This window comes from Simochromis diagramma, unplaced genomic scaffold (assembly GCF_900408965.1).
Source record: "Simochromis diagramma unplaced genomic scaffold, fSimDia1.1 OVJJ01000205.1, whole genome shotgun sequence".
In the NCBI taxonomy this organism is placed as follows: Eukaryota; Metazoa; Chordata; class Actinopteri; order Cichliformes; family Cichlidae; genus Simochromis; species Simochromis diagramma.
In genome coordinates, this window is record NW_024386782.1 from 11,027,416 (window position 1) to 11,047,725 (window position 20,310).

Here is a 20,310-nt window from a genome sequence, read left to right on the forward strand (position 1 = left end):
CTGCGTACGACGGGTTAAGGAAGAGACCGTCGAAGAGGATAGCCATGAAGTGGATACGGTTCTCGCTCCTGGTTTTGGGGGTGTTTTCGCTGTGCTGTGCCACGGCTGGTGACAGCAGCGGCATAAAGAAAATGAAGATGCAGTTTGCCACTGGACCTCTTCTCAGGTTTCAAATCTGGTAAGCAAATGAGCCAAAAAACTGGCGAGTCATTGGACGCTAGCCCCCGGCTAACAGTGTCGCAGGCCTAAAATAAACGCTCGCCGATAGGAGGTTAATTTACCGGATGTTTGTTAGGAAATAACAACGCTCCGGGTTGTTCAAACTGAATAAATAAACAGTTGTCAAAAGCTCTACTGAAATCATTTTCTGGAAGTCGATAATTTTTGGCACTTTTTTCGTAAACATTTGGTGGAAAACATGGCTTCCACTTCCGCTGTTAAACCTTTAATAAACCGTCTACTGTGTGTAGGTCATGTTAATGTGTTATCATTGTTACGCTACGACGACAGGATTTTTTTTCCAGATTACAGTAAAATAACTGGTCTGCAGTTATTGTTGGTAAATTTAACATATTGTTTTCGCTGATAGACTTGGAGATTTTAGGCAAATTAGTCCACTAACTACTCTAAATATTAACCTGACCAGGAGGCGGTGTGCTAACCTGAAAACTCTCACTTTGTTTGACGTTTGTGTACGAGGAAATTATTGTTTAAGGCCACGTTTGCAATGTAAATAAGCTAGTCACTAAAGCAAACACAGCCCACAAAGGTGAACATGCAGCTTTCATGTATGATAACGCGCTGCTGCCAAGTCAAATATAAAACTTTTGAGTAAATGATCAACAGAGAAGTTTAAAATTCAAATCTTCGTGCTAAATCATCAACGTAACCTTTGTTAGCCTGTCCTGTTTTGACTTTAGACTGTGCTCGGCTTTCTAGCAGTGTCCTTGTTTCCCCCCACAGCATTTCCTGAGGATACAAGCGGGTGTTTGAGGAGTACACGCAGGCCTTGTACCAGCGGTACCCAGACATCCGCATTGAAGGGGAGAACTATCTTCCTGTTCCCATGTATCGGTAAGCGAGAGCGAAAGATTGCCTGCCTTGTTACAAGTGGATTACGTCGAGCCTTATTAAAGTGGTCTGAAAGCTCCCTGGGATTAGCCGTGATTTGTCTAAGGAAGTGAAATTCTCAAGCACGAACATATCTGGCCATGGATTGGTGTCTGGTAGTTTTGGTAGACGCTGCTTAAACTGCTGTCCTTTTTAAAGATGTTTTGATCCAGTGTCCTAAAATCACTCCAATGAAGAAAATGTCTACAAATCAAATCGAAATGTCAGCAATAGATAAATTGTTAGATGAACTGGGCTAATTTTACTCCAGCTTACTTCATTTTGCATTCCCAAGTTTTAAAGATGTTAAATGGGTACTCTCCGCAGGTAATTCAAACAACTGTGATGCATTCCTTAATTGCTTAAATTTTCAGGCCATGGGGCTGAAGTTGCATACCTTCCTTGGTGTATACAGTGGATGTGATGGTTTCAGCTAAAGTATTTAAATGTAAATTAAGTGGAATGTCATACTATTTTAGTGTTTTAGTTTTATTTGTCACATTTTAAGTTAATGCAGGGTCAGCATTACAGATAAATTTGTTTCACAAGATATAACAGGTCAAAAAGCTACAGAAATAGAAGTTTAAAAACTATAAAGATTAAAAAAAATAAATAAATAAAAGAAACAAAAGAAAGAAACAACATGAATGAAGTCAGAAATCTTCTGAAATGTAAATGGGTAGGTGGGGACATGCACTTTTTTTTCCTTCAGTTTTTAAAAATGTATAGCTTTGTTATGGTGTAGGATTATATGACATACGTAATGGTCTATTAGGTATTAGTTAATAGTAATGTAGCCTTAACTTGGGAGGGTAATGAAAAATCTGTTCCAAATGACCAAATCCACCACTTCCCATATTTCTTATAGCTCTTTTCCACTCGTACCTACTAAGATTAGCTCGCCATGGCTCAACTCATTTTCAAGGACTTTCCATTAGGTTGTAGTACCAAGTACTTTGGTACCTAAGCCCCTTTTCCATTAGTACCTACTTGCCATGGATTACCACACCTCGACTTGGATCAACTGGTTTTCCATTATAAAGCAGTGCTACCTAACACACGTGACTGTCGTCATAGCTATGGATGGGTATCGAAAACCGGTTCTTGTTGAGAACCGGTTCCCACTGTTTAAATTCCTTGGAATTGTTTGCCATTTTTGCAAACGATTCCCTTATCGATTCCAGTCGCCCTGAATGACGTCACCACGTTGCGGAGCGTCATTTACCTGGCAGGACGCCAGGTAAATGACGCTCAAAAGTTTGATTATACTTTACGAGAACGGATGACAACAGGGCAACTTGCAAAGTAGACATTTCATTTAAGGGAGGAAACACTACGATTATGCAACAGCTCACAAAACACGCGATAACCTTAAATGAATGTCGTGTTTTTAATTCCGCTCCGGACCCAGCAGCAGCGGTAACGTTTGTATGTCCTCTCCCGTTAATGCGGCAGGTAAATAATCAACTAACAGTGCATATTATGTTAGCGCGATCTGCCTTATTACAAAACCTGCCATTACTGTGCATTTAGGTGACCATGATGAGAGAGACAGACAGACAGTCTGGCTGGCTCAGATGCTGGCAGTTCTCGCTGCAGTCTACCGTTAGCGTCTCCTTTCAGGCCAGGATAGACGAACGTCACCGAGCAGTGACTAAGTTCTTAAGATCTCACTGTTGGGTTTGTAAGGCCACGTTACTCCTAAATTTCTATCTTGTTCAAAGAGAAGATATAAAAAGTTCTAAGCTAATCGACCTTAGTGTTCTCTTTTTTTTTTTTTTTTTTTTAAAAAGAATCGAATTGTTAAACAGAATCGAAAATGGAATCGGAATCGTGAAAATCTTATCAATACCCATCCCTAGTCATAGCACCACGTCTGAGCATCCCACGATGTGAACGCTAGACTCTGGAAACACGGCGTTGTTTTTGTAGCAGTTTCTCTCATTTCCAGATTTTGATTTTTGTGAACGAGATAAGTGATGCTACTGACCAGCCAATCGGTGGCATGCAGTCTGATGATGTCACATTTTAGTACCTGCTCGGATCGCTTAGACCCCTGGTGAAGTATTTACTAAAAAAAAAAAAGTACCTGGTACCAGGCACTATGACATGCGTAAATGCATAATAACTAAAACCAGCATATTAATGATCAAGGAACTGACCTAACAGCCCATTATTCAATCAGTGGGCTGGTTTAAGTTATAATGCAATGCACTGTTTATAAGGTTGGGGAAACCTGCAGTCAGCTGAGACTGAAGAAGTCACTTGGATGAGTGATGAAATGTGTCTCCCACTGAAAACACTACATCCAGATGAACAGAATCAACTTTTTGGGATTTATTTACCTGGATGATTGAGCATGCATCAAGACTTGCATCAGAACATTAGGTATTTAGCTAAACCAACAAGTCCATCTGTACAACAATCAGCACTGTGACTTATGATAATAAAGTCCAAAAGAGAACTTATAAATAACACATGAAATCTTTCTCATTGTATTCTAGTTGCTATGGAACGGTTTCTTTGTGTTTACCGTTTTAGATGGACTATAACTTGGTTTCTGAATAATTAGTCTGTGGCATTTTGAGGAATCATTGCCTGGAGAATTGGATTGTATTAGTATTACATGTGAGATGTATTTGTGTAGCAGTCCCAGGTGTTGTAGTTAAGGTGTGGTGTTACTGAGACTCTTAGGTATTTTTCTGGGCTTCTAATGAATACACACGAGAAAAGCTGTGCAAAAGAAATGGAGATGGTATCAAGCCCCCTCAGATTCTTTAACCATTGTTTTCAATGTCTCACAATGTAAAACTAAAGATTTTGGAGAGATTTTACTTCAGTAACAAGCTCTGTCTGCTTTATGCTATCACGTATAAGAGCTGTATTCAAATCCATATCTACACATATTTTTGTTTTGTTTCCACAGACACGTTGCTTCCTTCCTGTCTGTTTTCAAACTGCTGGTGATTGGGCTGATTATCATCGGCAGGGACCCGTTCGCTCTCTTTGGTATGCAAGCCCCCGGAATGTGGGAATGGAGCCAAGGAAATAAGGTAAGGTTTCCTGGAATCAAAACTGTGTCCTTATGGGAGCGTTTTTATGTGTAACAGCGTGTTAGACGGCAGACTCTGGCTTTTCAGTAGATGGAGCTGCACATTGTTTTGGCAAGTTATTGCAGATAGCACAGGCGTGGATAGCATGTAGAAATGAAGAAAGGTGGGCTCTAGTTTCCGTTTACTTACAGGCTGCCAAGTACAACTAAAACCCGCAGGATTTCATTAGCTCTTCATTTGGTGGCTTCTGGTTGTTTGGATTTGTTATCCCCAGGGTTAGAGACCTGGCAAATCCCAAAAGCCTTCCTGCAATAATGGTCGTTCTTGCATTTTAACAGAAGGCTGAAAAAGATTAAAAACTATTTTTGTGCCATTGAAACCCAAGCGCATAACAGCAACTCTTGCCTTTAAATACACAATAAAGACTTATTCATTTTGGTTTGGGCTGGTTTTGCTGGTGAATTTGTTCTTTTAAAATTGCTTCTAAGCCACATATGTTTGATAACAAAGACTATCTTAAGTTTTTCTTCCGCTGAGTATGTGTTTGATTTTAAAGCTGCTTTCGGTATATGCATGGAATCCTTTCGCATGATATTTAACATGAATCTAGACTGCTACCACTAAATCAGCTGGCTTGAGAGCAGAAATCTGGTTTTAATGACTGTGCCAGGCCCTGTCATTTGTTGTTGTGTAATCTTACTGTACTGTAATCTCATCAGCCAATATGGGGAGAGCTGCTCAAGAGTGTGCGTCAAAAACAGGCATGCACAACTCTGTCAGTCCCTGTCATGCGAACTGCAGACGGGTAACAAATAAAACAAAACTTAGACCTGCAGTAAAGTCTTAACGGCATAACTGCAGGAGCCCATATGTGACTTGGATTTAAAATGTATTTATTTTGAGAAATAGCCATGTACTTCACAATGTTAACATATTGGCAAGTGTTACTCCACTGAGAGTGACTACTGAATTGCACTAACGCAGCGGTCCCCAACCCCCGGGCCTCGGACCGGTACCGGTCCGTGAGTCGTTTGGTACCGGGCCGCGAGAGTTGAGGCTCAGGTGTGAAATGTATGGTTTTCAGGATTTTTATCGGTTTTCAGCGTCATTTTGTTATCGTTTTTATCGTTAACTCTGTTTTCCTGTGTGTTTTCACGTGTGTTATGAATAAATCTTTTTTTTTTTTTCGGTACTGATACTAGTTTTATTTTGTTGTATTTATCCGTGACACCTTAAAGGCCGGTCCGTGAAAATATTGTCGGGCATAAACCGGTTCGTGGCACAAAAAAGGTTGGGGACCGCTACACTAACGGCTGGCATGAACGTCATATTTTAAAGGAGCTACATGCTAACCTGTTACTACACTTTTATCCTGTGGGGTTTTTGTCCTAATTTCTGCTCACTGAACATTGCAGACTCTGTTTAAATAAAATAAACCTTTCCTCTCCATCAGATTTATGCCTGCATGATGGTGTTCTTCCTCAGCAACATGATTGAAAACCAGTTAATGTCAACAGGAGCGTTTGAAATCACATTAAATGGTGAGTGTTATTCTAGCACGTACTTAGTGCCCAGTGGATTTGACTTTATTTCATTTTTCTTGCAATAACATTCATTCACTTGAGATGATGGAACAAAATCTAGCCCACAAATTAAAATGAAAATATTCTTTTATAGATGTACCAGTGTGGTCCAAATTGGAGTCAGGTCACCTGCCCTCCATGCAACAGCTTGTGCAAATCCTGGATAATGAAATGAAGATGAACGTTCACATGAACGCAAGGCACCACCTCCATTCATAACCTTACTGTTCAATTCCTAGCTGAAGCTAAAAGCCCATCCATGTAAGTACAGTCGTGTGCCAAAGACTTTTTGTTTGTTTATTTTGGAGTCACTTCTATTAAAGTGAAGGTTTATGCTTTTTAATTCGGCCTGCTCCTTTCTCTGCCCTTCTAGGTCTGAGGTGGGTTTCTCACTGGGCTGTGAGGTGATGTTTATGAACGTCTGCGCTGAAGGCAGGAACACTGCTAGCACAGACTGGATGTCCCCATCACTCTTCACTGCGCCCCTTAGAGATGACCCGCCCCTGACGCCAGAGTGGGATCCATGGCAACAGTGCTGGCCATTTTGTCATTTTCTTGTACTATTCATACTACTACAGAGTTCATCCAGGTGATATTAGTGAGCCCATAAGGAGAGAGTTAACATTGGTTCTTGTAGTCTTTAACTATTTGAATATAATTTGATCTCTGTGGGAAAAAAAGAAACAATGTGTCATTTGTACCACTGAGCCATATGTAGAAATTTGTTTATCAAGTAGTTTACCGTGTAGAAATTTGCAGCACTTAAAAGTCTGTCATCACTGTTGTGAAAATAACATTGGGAACCTGTTGGTATGATTTCTGAATTTTTATATTTACAAACCTTGGAGGAAACTAAGAAGATTAATAAAACATTGTTAACTATTTAACTCTGAAACTGCGGTGTGGTGTTGAGTTGACATACTAACGCATCTGTTGTCATCAGGCTTATAATTTACTGTGGGTATACTATGCAATGGTATGAAATATCTGGAGTAACAACCTGATTATCAAGTCTTCGGGAAGCTCTACACTGATTTTATATTACAAGGCAAAAGAGAGGAGAAATTTAAAAAAAACAACTACAAGACCAGCCTAAAAGAAATAAAGTGGTTAATGTGCAACAGATGACTTTATTTAGACAAAGAGTAATGAAAGTCATTTATTGGGTTAATTGTATAATACCTTGATATTCTCTTTGTGAAACTGGGCTCCATTTAAATTGAATTTAAAATTAAGGTAAGTCTGGCCTTAAAAAATGAGAAAATACTGATTCAGCCAAGCATGCTATAAGGATTATCTCTATATATCAACATGCTGGCACTCAGGTGCTAGTACATAAAATGTTTTTTTTTTCTTTTTTCCTTTCGTTTTCTGGTAACTAAAGTCAAAAAAATGAGACATGCAAAATGTTTTTCCAGCTTTTTTTTTTTTTTTTCCTTTCTTTCTTCAGTCACTGTCATGTTCCAATATTACATATACATCAACAATCCTGAAGGCACTTGAGGATGAAGGCTTTGTCACTGTCATTCATCATTACATCATCACTGACTTTCAGGAGCCTTTGAGCAGTAACCTGTAAGTGATGGGCTGGTGTAGTCTTAAGTTTTTGGGGACGTAAGGGCGTCGTCAGGTACTGGTGAAGATGCTGAATTGCTGCGTGGATCCTGATTTTGGCTGCCAATGCCAGCAGCTCGTCTTTAGAGAGCGATGAGCCTGAAGTATGCACGTATTCACCCTAATCAAAGATTTTTCACGTTAATGAAGCACTTTAGCATTTGTTACAGTCATTTTGCAAATCATTTAAACCTCTGTGTAGTTAAATGTTAAAATATATTTGCTTTCATAAAGAAAGACACCAGAAAACTGGTAGTAATGCATACCCATATCCAAACTTTTAGACTTATTCCAGTGTCATATTCAAAATGAACATATTTTCCAATTTTTGTTTTTCCATTTTAGCCCTTATGTTTTGTCATATGTTTAATGCTATAAAATAGCCAGTTCACAATGTGCAGACTAGTTGCACAGTGCTTCAGTCTTACCTGAGCACAGCAGGTACCCACACTGAACTTAGCCTGTTGCCTGCCTGCCAAGAAGGAAACAAACACTTGTTTGTTCCCCAGGACTCGAACTCCAACAGTTTTGTTGAGGGACAGAAAGATGGGCTGCAGGGGCGTGGGAGTACCCCAGCTCCACTTACAAGTTACGTTGCCTGCATTGTTTAAGCATCGGCCACCAGACATGTTTAAGGACAGCCTGCAATGCGAGTACAGAAAAATACATGCATATAAATGGACTGTAGCTCATTGCTATTATGTATTTATGCTCACCTGTGCAAATTTTAAATATTACATTTACACCCCATAGACAAAAACATTTTTTGACAGCAACCTCTATGACAACAACAACTATAGGGCTAATAATATAATTTAAAGAGGCAATATTTAATAAATGGTAAATATTTAAAAAAATGCTATCTACCATATGTTTCCATTGGTGTGATAGCATGTCGCTCTGCCATCAGACTGGAATATAGCTCTGATTTGTTGATTAGGGGCACTGACGTCGTCATACACTATACAAACTCTTCCATTGTGTTCAGTGACGACGATAAGTACAGCCAAGAGGCCAGAGGGATAACTGTAACCAAGCTGGTAAGGACAGGAACACTGACTATAGAGGATATTCAATTCAACTGGAATTCACTGGATTTCTTTAATGTTTAAATTGTGCATTTTTAAATCACTTCCGCAAAGTCTCATGATCAATCTGATCAAATCTGAGAGGATACAAGACCTGAGCAGAGCCATCAGGGAACATGGTAAGGAATGTGATGCCACTGGAATAAAATTTCTGTAAAACTCCAGACCCCACCTGTGAATACAGATAAAGTTCAAAAGAAGAAATTATCATGTCTAGAAATTCTATTTTGCACACAATAACATGGACTTTTGAAAAATTATTTTTAAAAAACAATTATTATTCTTATAACCTAATAGTGTGGAGTTTGAAAGAAGTGGGAGGGTTGCTTTATTGCAAATTTACCTCTACATTCAAGTTCTCTTTCAATGTCTAAACTCGTCAGCCTCTGCAGGGTCATTTTGATTGTCTTTTGGCCTTTTTACCCAGCTTTACTAGTTTACGATACTAAAACTGAGTAGTTTCTCTTTATAAATAATAATACTATTTAGCGTAATAATAAAGGCTTGCATTTGTGAAGGTTTTGGGTTCAATGTATTATGTAGACACAGTGTGACCACATGGGGGCATTGTATTAGTGTGTAATGCAGCTGTCTGAGGCCTCTATTCAAACATAAATGAAACCTCTGTGTTGGCAAAACGTCATATATTTACAATATAATAAGAAAAAACAAGCTCTGTGGGTCATGAAAAATAGAAGTAATATTAATTTGCATGTTACCTGATGATTACATATGCCAAACTGAACTGGTTTCCAATCATAAAAAGGGAGCAACACCTCCTCCTCTTCCATTTTTAAGCATTTTTCACTTGTGCTACTGCAATACGTTGTCCCCTTTCCTGGAGCATGTGAGAGTCTTAACCTGAAGACCCCTGGTGCAGAGAAAGCTAAACAATAGCAAAATAGACTGCGTTAGTTTCACAGAGCTTTATAAAATCAAGATGCAGTTACCTGTCTGTCTGTCTGTCTGTTTATTATGACTGTATGCAAAAGTTTCAGGCTTCCAGTGTGAATGTTGCTAACTACTCACAGGTCTTCCCTGCAAGCAGATTAACTGGGTAACCACCGTAGATTGTAGATTCTCTTGATTGTATTCTATGAAAAAATACAAAATAAGCACTACTCATATTAATTTTGCACATTATTTGAGTCATATTTCTGTTCCTACTTTCATTTTGTTTACAGGCATTTTCATGCAAAATCATGCAAATGTGTACCTAGGTTTTCTCAGAAAGCCTTTCATAAACTTGTGGTAAGCTTCACTCTCTCTGGATTTGTGACACAGAATTTCCATCTGGTCTTTTGAAGTTAGATTACCAAAGGTTAGGTTAGATCTCTCCTCAAACAAAAGTCTCTGCTTCACCAGCATTTGACATAGCTGCTGCCGCTGAGCACAACAGAAGTGGGTCTGCGATGGACACAGAGGAGGGGGTAAGGAGGTCATGTAGTACAATAGGTGAATTTAGGGATTTTGACTTGACCATTTACAATCTGCCTCACCTCAGGATTATGTACCCATGTTAGAACAAGTAGAGGATGAGCCTTTTCCCCACAGTACTCACATTGTGCTGGGTATTCTGTCTGGGACTGAATAACTTTTTTTTTTTTATCAGAGTAACATTATCTGTAACACCTTGCTTCCTTCCTTAAAAAGTAAGGAGATATTTGACTTTTAATTTATTTTTACCCTTTGGGGAAAAGTTGTTAAATTCATCCTGTGATTGTCAGACTCACGATTGTACCTCAGAACTCCCGCAGCTCTGATACAATAGGTGGGTGGGTCACTGACAGGTTTTGGGCAACTGCATCGCATCCTCTTACCAGACAAAGAGAAAAAAATGACAAATAAAAGGAAACATTCAATGATTTTAGAAAGAGTGAGATATTAATCCATATAATAATATCAAGATTATTATATGACCATGTGAAACCAATCAAGGTCTTATATGGTCGTCTGGAACATGGAGTAGATCACGAGCTAATGTAGCAGTGCCATTTAATGAAACACAGAAGTCTGAATAAGAGAACTGTTAACAGTGTTGGTATGTATTTATAAATATACACTCACTGGCCACTTCATTAGGTATTCCTGTTCAACCGCTTACATCTAACCAGCCAATGTGGATGTGGTCAAGATAACCTGCTGAAGTTCAAACTGAACAATAGAATGGTTATAAAGGGTGATTTAGTCCAGTAGAGATCCTTTGGGATGTGGTGCAATCAGGGATTCAGCTGACAAATCTGCAGCAACTGTGTGATGCTATCATATCAACATGGACCAAATTATCCGAGGAATGATTCCAGCACCTTGTTGTCTCTGTGCCAAGAAGAGTCAAGGCAGTTTTGAAGCCAAAAGAAAGTCCACCAATCTAATAAAGTGACCAGTCAATGTACATGTAGGAGATATTTTGTTTGAAAAAAAAATGTACTTTGAACAGACTTGCAGGAAAAACTGGACTTCATCTTTTTGTCTTGACTGTGTTTAGTGTCTTTATCCCAAGATAAAACAATCCATCCTCAGCTCATTGAGCTAGTCTCATGTGCTACCAGGAATCAAAACTTATTCCTAACACATACACACTCAAGTATAATACGTCTAATATATTTTTTACATATATAAAAGCAGTCATCATTTAAGGAGGGAAAAAAGACAGATAAAGCTGACAGTAGGTGAAAACAAACACCTCTATACATAGTCTATGAAGATATGAAGATAAGATGAAGACAGCACGACAATAAAACACCACGTACTTGCCGCAGTGGTAGTCAAGTATTGAGCGATGCTTCAGACTAGCCGCTGTTGTTAGTAACCATGGAGATGAAATAGCTGTATGGCAATGTGTAAACATAGCAGACCTCATCTGTGTTGCTGTCTGACTGGTTATGCTAACATTCATAAGCGTTCTGACATAAATTTCTAATAAACAGTAAAATCTATGGTAAGACCCCGGATTTTAAAAAAAAGCCAAAACCTTTCCACAATTATTGTAATGTGTAAATATGGTAATCTAGTGTTTACAAAGGATTTGGAGGCAGGGAATAATCCCACCTCAGTGGTTCATTTAACAGCCTTTCTGCAGCTTCACCAGCAGGTGGAGCTTTGGTGGTTGCCATGGTAGATGTTCAAATTCTCGATATTTTCTGAGCACGTAAGAGGTTGATCCCCAGCTTTCATTGGTCAGCTTGGAAACTGCAGCTGACAAAACAAACTCGCTTCCGTGACCGAAATCGTTTTTGCGCTTTCCATTTATGAGTAGCAGAGGTTTCTGAACACATGCCACATTAATACTATTTTTAGATGGGACAGCGGTTGTGCATTTATTTTTCTTAGTTTACCTCATGAATTATTACTGTGTGTCTTAATTAAACTCTCTCTCTCTCTCACTCACTCACTCACACACACACACACACACACACACACACACACACACACACACACACACACACACACACACACACACACACACACACACACACAGCCCGTTAAGAATAAAATGTTAACTAGACATTACTCAGGTGCATATAGTGCCAGGTAATTAGAGAATCCGTTGATGTCCCCGCAGCCGCTTCTGATTCGCTGTGGCGGCACCTGGCTTGTTTGCTGCCGCACAAATAGCCATGGCGAAGTTTCGCCTTCCAGCTCTTAACATTTCTAGGAGACACGCACAGCTAAAAGATGCGTAGAGAAAAAGGGAGACGTGCCTCCGTTTGTTGTGCTGTAGCTGTAGCTGTTATTCTGATGTGCTATTTAGTGCAAGCAATAGACTGTTACCGACTAACGAAAACAGAGAGGCGAGGAGGGCGCAAAGAGGCCGATGCGTTAGGTGCACGAAAGGGGAAAGTCGTATTCGGAAAATCTGTCGGGAAAGGCTCAGGCCTTGAGTCAGAGATTAAATATGGGAAAGCCTCTACAAACTCATCCGTGGAGGAATCTTATCAAGCAGATTTTATAGGTAAGCTTCAGGTCCACAGTTTATGTAAGGACACTGGCTGCAGGAAAAGCGTGCTTATTTGGAGATGTACTTACATTTAGATTTTTATTTAAAAGCTCTATGCCTCTGTGCATAACTGCAAAACTTGCTCTTGATTTTTTTTTTTTTTTTTTTTTTTTTTCCCCCCACGTCAGGCTGGTCAAAAGGCCAAACGTATGACGCCAGTTCCAGAGAAGCAGCATGGAGGCGCATGGTACCTTGGCTGCTGTGCGGTGGGGATCGGATGAAGTTCAGGGTAGCGGGAAGAGGAGTGTCAGAGCTAGCAGTGGACCAAGGTAAGCAAGCAGGGCTCTTTTTTGTAAAGTGTCCATTTGGTTGCATCGTCATGTAAACTTTTTTTTTTTTCCCCCCATAGCAAATGCACCACCAGTACCTCTGAGCCAGGTCCCTCCCAACTGTGGCTACAACATGCAGAGGAACTTACGGTCACTTGTTATGATGGTTCCCTATGATGGCTGCAGTGTGGTTCAAGAGGTAATTTTAACTGAAATTAAGTCTTATCCTATATTTGAATAATTGGCAGCCTGCTGTTAAAATTGGCTAGTCTTAGGATTATTTTTTTTTTAATTATCAAAAGTAAATTAAAATTATGCAAAATCTTCCTTGGATGGCTGAGGCTTTAATTTGCTAGTCATGGGTTTGGAACTGTCTCTTGGCTAAACATAAACACTTAATATTGTGATCTCTAACAATTATGGCTCTTTTAAAAGGGGGTAAATAACTTAAACTCCTTGACTGGTAACACGCAAGTCCTGATATTCCTTCTTGTTTTAAAGGGTGGCAGTTATGTGCTTCCAATGCGGTGGCAGGGTATTCCAATCTCCCTTTGGTGTTCCAAACCTGCAGCACCAGCTCTTATGACTACTGCCTCTCAAACCCCTCAGGACCCCGCATCAAACTCCCAGATGCCCTACACTAGCAAAAATCCAGACCAATTGTATGCCCATGTTCCTCAACCCTTCTTTCCACAACAAATGCACTATCCATATCCTTCAGTTGCCGTATCGGCTCCTGCAGAACCCATTAAGCAGTCAGAAATGCCCCCATTCCAGCAATACCCTCTACCCTTTCCCCCCCTCTATCCTTACTTTTATCCCCCACTTCCAGCCACAAGAGCAGCCCCAACCACCACTGCAAAGCCAGAATCCTTCATTCCTCCAGAGTTTCTCTTACCTGGTTACAAACCAGTTGGTCCACCTTTTCTTTGGCCCTTTCCATTACCTATGCCAGCAGATACTCAAACCACAACTAACACTGACTTTTATCCCCGCTCACTGCAGCTTCCACCCAATGTGCATTTCCTCTCCCAGTATCCTCTCTTCCCTCAGTTTGTCCCTCTTCCACAATATCCAAACAACCCTAATGCAGATTTGGTGGCTGCTACTGGAAGCTCGGACACCGTACTCCCTCAATATGTTGTGCCTTTCCCTCAATTTGTTCCTCAATATCCAAGCAATCCTAATCCAGACTTGGAAAGCGGAAGCACAGACACTCTGCTACCTCAAGCTCAGTCGCACAATTTTCCACACTTCCATCAACAAGTTCAGTTAATGCCCAATCCCTCCCTTTCGTCATAGTTTGAAGAAAATATAATAAAGGCTTTAAATAACACCAGTTCTTGGTTTGAAATTCTTTGTTCAACAGCTCAACTCAATCAGCACCACAGATTCAAACTAAAGAATCATAAATGTTATGAGCATTTAGTGCAAAGGTGATTGGAATTAATAAGCAGACTTGATGATATTTGGATGTTGGGGGCTCAAAGTTAAATGATTAATGTCCCCGTTGTCTGCAACCACCCACCAAACAAAGGGGGGTCAGGTGGATATGTAATGTTGGAAAGTCACTATTTTGTTGCACTATGCTGGGCTTATGTAGCCTGAACTGTGAAGCTTCATTTCACTGATAAAAAGCAATGTTCTGTCAGGCTGTTCCAACTTAGTCAAAGCAGCAAATGGACTATCTTTACAGGACTTAGTCATGTACAGTTGTACACCAGGTCCTTTACCTGGCATGCTGGGTCCTTCAAGAGATCAGTTTTACTCAAATGGCACCAGGAAAAAAAACAAGTCAGGAAAAAAACAGCTTGTTGCTCGTCTCTCTCGCTCTCTTAAAAAATGCATGTGACATATAATGTAATTGCAAGGAGGTATTTCTGCAGTCTATTGATTACTAGATAGTGGAAAGGGGGTGGGATTAAATAAGCTTATGCTTCTTCCTGCTCCTTTTTGAACATGAAAGTTATTTGTAGTTGTGGTTGCTCGTTTTGCTTTGTCTCTGTTTAATTCTATGTTGTTGTACTTTTTCAATATGTTCAAAATAAAGATTCAATTAATCAATAAAAAAAAATATTGACTCATTTTTGACAATTTCTATTTTGCCCCACCCTCCCAGTTTTCTCTTTACACTCTTCATTTTGTGCCAAATAGTCCAGCATAAGTAGCTTGCATCCATTGGAGTGCAATGTGAGATGGCACTTAAGCTTAGAATAAAAACTGCTCAAATGGGCGGGTGTGAATGAGGCATATTGTATAAAGTGCTCAAGTAGCGTTTGAAATACACTAAACCAGTCCATTTACCATAACCACCACCTTACGCCACTCATTGGATTTATTATTTTGTTCTTGGAGTTGTTTGAGCCCATCCTTTCTTTCAGTTAGCTGTTTGTAATAGTTTGCCAAGCTCTGCAAACAAGCGTTTTAACGGCACATTAAAGAGGTTTGGGCATTCCTCACTGCCCAGACCTCTACATTGGAGAGACCAAACAGCCACTTCACAAGCGCATGGCACAACACAGAAGAGCCACCTCCACAGGACAAGACTCAGCAGTCCATCTGCATCTTATCCTATAATTTATAATCTTTATAATCGCTTCTGCTATTTCACATTCTTTACTGTAAATTCCTAAGTTAATTTGTAAATTTTGTAGTAAACTGTAAATTGTAAATATTGTAAAACTTTTCTTCTGTCATTTAATGGTCTGGCATTGTACAGCTACAAGCATTTCACCCCCATGTCATACTGTGTATGGTTGTGTGTGTGTGACAAATAAAATTTGAATTTGATCTTAAGGATAAAGGACACTCTTTCGAGGATGCCAATGTTCACATTTTGGACAGAGAGGACAGATGGTTTGAAAGAGGAGTGAAAGAAGCCATCTATGTCTACTGTGAGCGACCATCTTTGAACAGAGGCGGGGGTTTACGACACCAACTGTCTGCCATCTATAATCCAGTTTTGAGATCCCTTCCCAGACGCCTTAACGCCCACTCACATCCTGGGCCATCTGATCTCAGGAATTCGCATGATAAGGTGGGGCCAGGTTTCACAATGAGCTCACCTGAAACTCTGGCTGATTGGGACCCACACCCAGTTTCACACCTTGGCTCAGGTGATTAGAGGATCATCAGGGGGTCCTTTTGTCCCTCTGTGGGGGGATACTCCCACTAGGTTTATATCTGGGACTCTCCACCATTTGACCTTAGAAGTGAAGAAGCTTCTCGGATGAGAGGTGAAACGTCTTCAAGTAACTTAAAGAAGTCCAGACGCTTTCATTTTTTTTTCCAGTTCTTTTTCTTTTACAGGATCTTATAAAACTCTTCTCTGCTCAGTCATTCAGTGTTCAAGCTACAGTTAGATGGTGTTTACTACTGTAATTCTTGAAACTGAGAACTTTTATTTGATTATTAATTGAGTCAAAGAAGAGTTTCTTAAGCTCATTGGAATAACCTACCTAGACTTATTTGAATTTTTCTTTATTCAATTCACTTATGTTCAAAAGAAGAATAATTTTACTTTAACCAAAATTAGTTTAACCAGAGACAGAGCCTGCACTTGTCTACAGTATATCTAAATAGCATAATTTTGTCTGCATACTCATGAGTTATGATGACTATAGAATTCCACGCATTTCATGCTCCATAAAAAATGTTCTACTTATCCCAGGACAACACTAGAGTCAGCTGCCAAAGGCTCTTAATGAGGCCACAGGTGCAAACTGTAACTGTGTTGATTAGCTGGTGACAAATTGCAGACAGCATCAGAAGCTGTGATTTAGTTGTTCTGCATCGCTGTGAAGTGCTTTCCATCTGCACCGTGTGTCACCACTATGGGAGGTGATAGAAGTGGGAGATGTAGAGCATGTCAAACTGTGGCAGTCACATTACTCCTGTGCTCTTTAGCCCTTTGTTTAAACTTGCAAGTGCTGGGCAAAAAAGTTAAACATGAGGGATCTAGTGAGACTGCAGTGAAAGATGGAAGAAAGGGAAGCATTCTCTTTAATGGAAAAAGGCTTAACTCCCAGTCAGGATCTGCTTCTTCTGCAACTGCCACAGGACATGCGTTGCTGCAAGTTGACTTGCATCAGTCAAGCATCACAGGTAACTGTTTCTGCTAATTTGATATGCTCGGTACACTTGAGGCAAAGGTTGTTGCAGTTAACTTTGTGTTGGGATATCTTTCTTCCTAAAGCAGAGAGTAGATCAAAGCTGAAGAATGACACTGCTAATGAAGCAGCATGGAGGCAATTAAACTCTTCACTACACTGTAGTGATAACAAGATGAAGCTGAAGGCCATGGGGCCTGGTGCTGCTGATCTACAACTGCACATAGGTAGAAAAAATATTATAAGTATGCAAAACTGTTTTTACAAACTGTCATTGAATACTGGCATGTTTTCTCCTTCTCTCAGAAAATGCACAACCCTTACCACTGAAGCATGTGCCTGAAAGCTGTGGTTTCTCAATGCAGCAGAACGCACTGGGACTAGTTTTAAATGTCCCATATAACGCCTGCAGTGTGCTAACAGAGGTATGCTTTTTTTTTTTTTAACAAGGACCTGGACTTGATGAAATGTGGTTTTCATATCTGCACTATTTGATGAATTCCATATTTTCTTTTGGTAGTTTTGAAAAGGATCTCTTCAAACTTAGAGTTGGTATAACTGCTTGATGCTAAATTTGCCAAAAAAAAAAAAAAAAAAACCCAGGCCAAAACATGTTTTGTTTTTTTGTTTCAGAATGGAAGATATGTGTTGCCAATGAATTGGCGGGGGATGGCAGTTGAATTCATCTGCCCAGTTCAACAGTCCAGGAAATTTCCTTTCTCTCTCAGGCCATGGTACTTCCATCGCTCAAGACGACAAGCAAAACAGCCCTATTATCCTAATCTATATAATTCCTACTGGTATAACTATTACATGCATATGATAGCACCAGGTGCTAAGACTAACCCAACTACCACTCACCCTCACACAAAGCCACCTGGATATTCATACCCTCTGTACTACCCATATAACTTTTATTACCCCTACTACTCCTCCTCCTCCTACTTTCTCCCAGTGAAGACCACTGTGCCACCAGCTACAACCACTGTGGCACCACCTATGGCTATTAGACCTAGCGGCAACAAAATTCCTTCCAGGAGCCCTGCCTATTACCCTCCACATTTTCCTAATATGCACTACCCTCCACCAGTCCAACAGTTGCAAATGATCCCTGACAAAACTCAGGTTTACTACAACCCGGAGACTGAATATTTCTATGGAAAGCCTTCATACCAACAAAAACCAAATTTGCCAAAGCAACCTACTTGGTCTCAATTTACCCCAGTTGCTATGCCAAGTTACCTAGCATCCCCTGTGAAACTGAGTTACCCAAGCCCTGTCAGCCCAGAAACCTCTGCAGCCCCTATAGCACCATATGTTCCATTTGACAAGCTCCCCTTTGAGCCGTATGTTGTATACAAGGCTAAGAAACTCCCTGATGACCAGAAGTACATGGCCAAAGCAGGTTTTAAATCTAGATTCCAAACACATTCAGGCTTCCCTTTGCAAATTGCTTCCAGGTTTCCTCAGTACAGAGGTCAAGGAGGTCCCTGACTGTGAATCAAGCAGAGCTGTAAGTGGTAAGGGTTTCTTGTTGGTGTGAATTTGGTAATGGTTGACTTGTTCTAAGAAAATCTTGTTCTCGTGGTGCATGATGATGAAAATTAAAGATTTTTCTACTGGGAACTTGTTCTCATGTATGTGGTTTTTTTTGTTTTGTTTTTTCCCCCCCACTACAAAAGACTACACTCTTCGTTCATGTGAAAAGGACTGGTCATTTAATTTAGAGAAAAAATTACCAATAATCATCCCACAGATGTAATATTATCTACAGCTACTCTTAGTACCATTTATGTTAAGTTAGACTCTTTTTCTCCAATTGATCTTTCTGAGTTAACTTCAATAATTACTTCCTCCAAGCCATCAACGTGTCTTTAGACCCCATTCCTACAAAACTGCTCAAAGAAGTCCTGCCATTAATTAATTCTTCGATCTTAAATATGATCAACCTATCTCTAATGATCGGCTATGTACCACAGGCCTTCAAGCTAGCTGTAGTTAAACCTTTACTCAAAAAGCCATCTCTAGACCCAGCAGTCTTAGCTAATTATAGGCCAATCTCCAGCCTTCCTTTCATATCAAAAATCCTTGAAAGAGTAGTTGTCAAACAGCTAACAGATCATCTGCATCAGAATGGTTTATTTGAAGAGTTTCAGTCAGGTTTCAGAGTTCATCACAGCACAAACAGCTTTAGTGAAGGTTACAAATGATCTTCTTATGGCCTCTGACAGTGGACTCATCTCTGTGCTTGTCCTGCTAGACCTTAGTGCAGCATTCGATACTGTTGACCATAATATCCTATTAGAGCGATTAGAACATGGTGTAGGTATTACAGGTACTGCGCTGCAGTGGTTTGTATCATATCTAATAGACTCCAATTTGTGTATGTAAATGGAGAGTCCTCTTCACACACTGAGGTTAATTATGGAGTTCCACAGGGTTCAGTGCTAGGACCAATTCTGTTTACATTATACATGCTTCCCTTAGGCAGTATACATAGCATACATTTTCACTGCTATGCAGATGACACCCAGCTCTATCTACCCATGAAGCCAGATAATACACACCAATTACCGTAATTGTCGGGCTATAAGCCGCTACTTTTTGCACAAGCTTTGAACCCTGCGGCTTTTAGTCAGGTGCGGCTTTTCTATGGATTGTCCATGAGCGGATTTGTTTTGTTTGTTCCGCTGTTGTACGGCACTACGTTGCCTGGCGGAAGGATCGGGGTTCAAGAGTGGTATGTTGGTCACATGTCCATCCGCCAGGCAACGTAGTGCAGTACGAAGTAGCGCGAAAAACAAACTTCAAAGTAGCGCTACGCGTTCAGCTGGATGATGAGCGGCGATAAACTTCCGAAAAGCAAGTTATGCTCAACTCCACCGGTGGATTCTGACAGCGTGGAAAAGTGTGAAAACATCCACGATCACCAACGGATTTCGAAGGGCTGGACTGCTGCATGATGGAGAGGAGGACACCGCCACGGCCCTTCTGAGGGTGTTCGACTCTGACACTGACAACGAGGATTTCTTTGGTTTTGAAAGTGACAATGAAAGAGAGAAGCGGAAAGTGGATGACGAAGCCATCCTGAGCCTGTTCGTTTCCGACACTGGAGAAGAGGACTTTGGTGGTTTTAGTGCGCAGGAAGAAGAGAAAGATGGTGCTGAATGACTGACTTTTCTTCTTGTTAAAGCCGTATCACTGCACCTGAGCCTAAAAGGTAGTCTGAATCTATTTTTCTGGTGTGCTGTAGGTTATTGTTATGTACTACATTTGTTACTCATTTATGAAGCACAGTACATGTTTTGTACTTGTAATTACCGGTACTTGTACATATACCCTAAAAAGTTATGCAAATATGTACCCATAACTTGTTTTTCAAAATATTAATAAAAGTGATGTCTCCAAACAGCCATCTCTTTCCTGACAATTCGCTTTGTGCATATTCTCTTACATATGATAAGTCAACATTGAAACACCTGCGGCT

At 40.2% G+C, this 20,310-nt stretch overlaps 4 protein-coding genes across 7 annotated transcripts; 3 read left to right on the top strand and 1 right to left on the bottom strand.

Moving 5' to 3' along the window:
• On the top strand, nt 1–6,641 carry selenot1a (selenoprotein T, 1a). Its single transcript, XM_040021782.1, has 6 exons — nt 1–178; nt 964–1,074; nt 4,037–4,163; nt 5,617–5,704; nt 5,841–6,007; nt 6,120–6,641. The coding sequence occupies exons 1-5, from the start codon at nt 45–47 to the stop codon at nt 5,963–5,965; spliced, it is 585 nt and encodes a 194-aa protein (XP_039877716.1). The 5' UTR covers nt 1–44; the 3' UTR covers nt 5,966–6,007; nt 6,120–6,641.
• Nucleotides 6,642–7,171: 530 nt separating this feature from the next.
• Nucleotides 7,172–11,769, bottom strand: LOC120727492 (glutamate-rich protein 6). Of its 3 annotated transcripts, XM_040021780.1 has the most exons (11): nt 11,199–11,769; nt 10,135–10,261; nt 9,948–10,034; nt 9,665–9,855; nt 9,478–9,542; nt 9,168–9,334; nt 8,538–8,620; nt 8,228–8,386; nt 7,947–8,002; nt 7,789–7,832; nt 7,172–7,481 (listed from the first exon to the last, which is right to left on the bottom strand). In XM_040021780.1, exons 1-11 carry the CDS (start codon nt 11,342–11,344, stop codon nt 7,227–7,229), a joined length of 1,380 nt encoding a protein of 459 aa, XP_039877714.1. In that variant the 5' UTR covers nt 11,345–11,769; the 3' UTR covers nt 7,172–7,226. The 3 variants fall into 3 exon arrangements, with proteins under 3 accessions (XP_039877714.1, XP_039877713.1, XP_039877715.1); XM_040021779.1 differs by having other exon boundaries at nt 7,789–8,002; nt 11,199–11,767; XM_040021781.1 differs by lacking the exons at nt 9,665–9,855; nt 9,948–10,034 and having other exon boundaries at nt 7,789–8,002; nt 10,190–10,261.
• Nucleotides 11,770–12,035: 266 nt separating this feature from the next.
• On the top strand, nt 12,036–14,057 carry LOC120727494. The gene is made up of 4 exons (XM_040021783.1): nt 12,036–12,400; nt 12,574–12,714; nt 12,795–12,913; nt 13,216–14,057. The coding sequence occupies exons 1-4, from the start codon at nt 12,124–12,126 to the stop codon at nt 14,014–14,016; spliced, it is 1,338 nt and encodes a 445-aa protein (XP_039877717.1). The 5' UTR covers nt 12,036–12,123; the 3' UTR covers nt 14,017–14,057.
• Nucleotides 14,058–16,472: 2,415 nt separating this feature from the next.
• On the top strand, nt 16,473–18,469 carry LOC120727495. 2 transcript variants are annotated; one of them, XM_040021784.1, is made up of 4 exons: nt 16,473–16,818; nt 16,910–17,050; nt 17,130–17,248; nt 17,457–18,469. In XM_040021784.1, exons 1-4 carry the CDS (start codon nt 16,548–16,550, stop codon nt 18,315–18,317), a joined length of 1,392 nt encoding a protein of 463 aa, XP_039877718.1. In that variant the 5' UTR covers nt 16,473–16,547; the 3' UTR covers nt 18,318–18,469. The 2 variants fall into 2 exon arrangements, with proteins under 2 accessions (XP_039877718.1, XP_039877719.1); XM_040021785.1 differs by having other exon boundaries at nt 16,474–16,818; nt 16,913–17,050; nt 17,457–18,468.
• Nucleotides 18,470–20,310: the final 1,841 nt, after the last annotated feature.

What these genes read in the sequence shown, in the direction of transcription:
- LOC120727492 (XM_040021779.1), bottom strand. Translation starts at nt 11,344, where the DNA reads ATGAATGTTAGCATAACCAGTCAGACAGCAACACAGATGAGGTCTGCT. An exon ending in TCTGCTTGCAGGGAAGACCT is followed by an intron (nt 9,335 to 9,477) that starts GTGAGTAGTTAG and finishes GCTATTGTTTAG; the next exon opens with CTTTCTCTGCACCAGGGGTC. An exon ending in CACACCAATGGAAACATATG is followed by an intron (nt 8,003 to 8,227) that starts GTAGATAGCATT and finishes CTCGCATTGCAG; the next exon opens with GCTGTCCTTAAACATGTCTG.
- LOC120727494 (XM_040021783.1), top strand. Translation starts at nt 12,124, where the DNA reads ATGCGTAGAGAAAAAGGGAGACGTGCCTCCGTTTGTTGTGCTGTAGCT. An exon ending in TTATCAAGCAGATTTTATAG is followed by an intron (nt 12,401 to 12,573) that starts GTAAGCTTCAGG and finishes CCCCCACGTCAG; the next exon opens with GCTGGTCAAAAGGCCAAACG. An exon ending in AGAGCTAGCAGTGGACCAAG is followed by an intron (nt 12,715 to 12,794) that starts GTAAGCAAGCAG and finishes TTCCCCCCATAG; the next exon opens with CAAATGCACCACCAGTACCT.
- LOC120727495 (XM_040021784.1), top strand. Translation starts at nt 16,548, where the DNA reads ATGGGAGGTGATAGAAGTGGGAGATGTAGAGCATGTCAAACTGTGGCA. An exon ending in TGATCTACAACTGCACATAG is followed by an intron (nt 17,051 to 17,129) that starts GTAGAAAAAATA and finishes TCCTTCTCTCAG; the next exon opens with AAAATGCACAACCCTTACCA. An exon ending in CCTGCAGTGTGCTAACAGAG is followed by an intron (nt 17,249 to 17,456) that starts GTATGCTTTTTT and finishes TTTTTGTTTCAG; the next exon opens with AATGGAAGATATGTGTTGCC.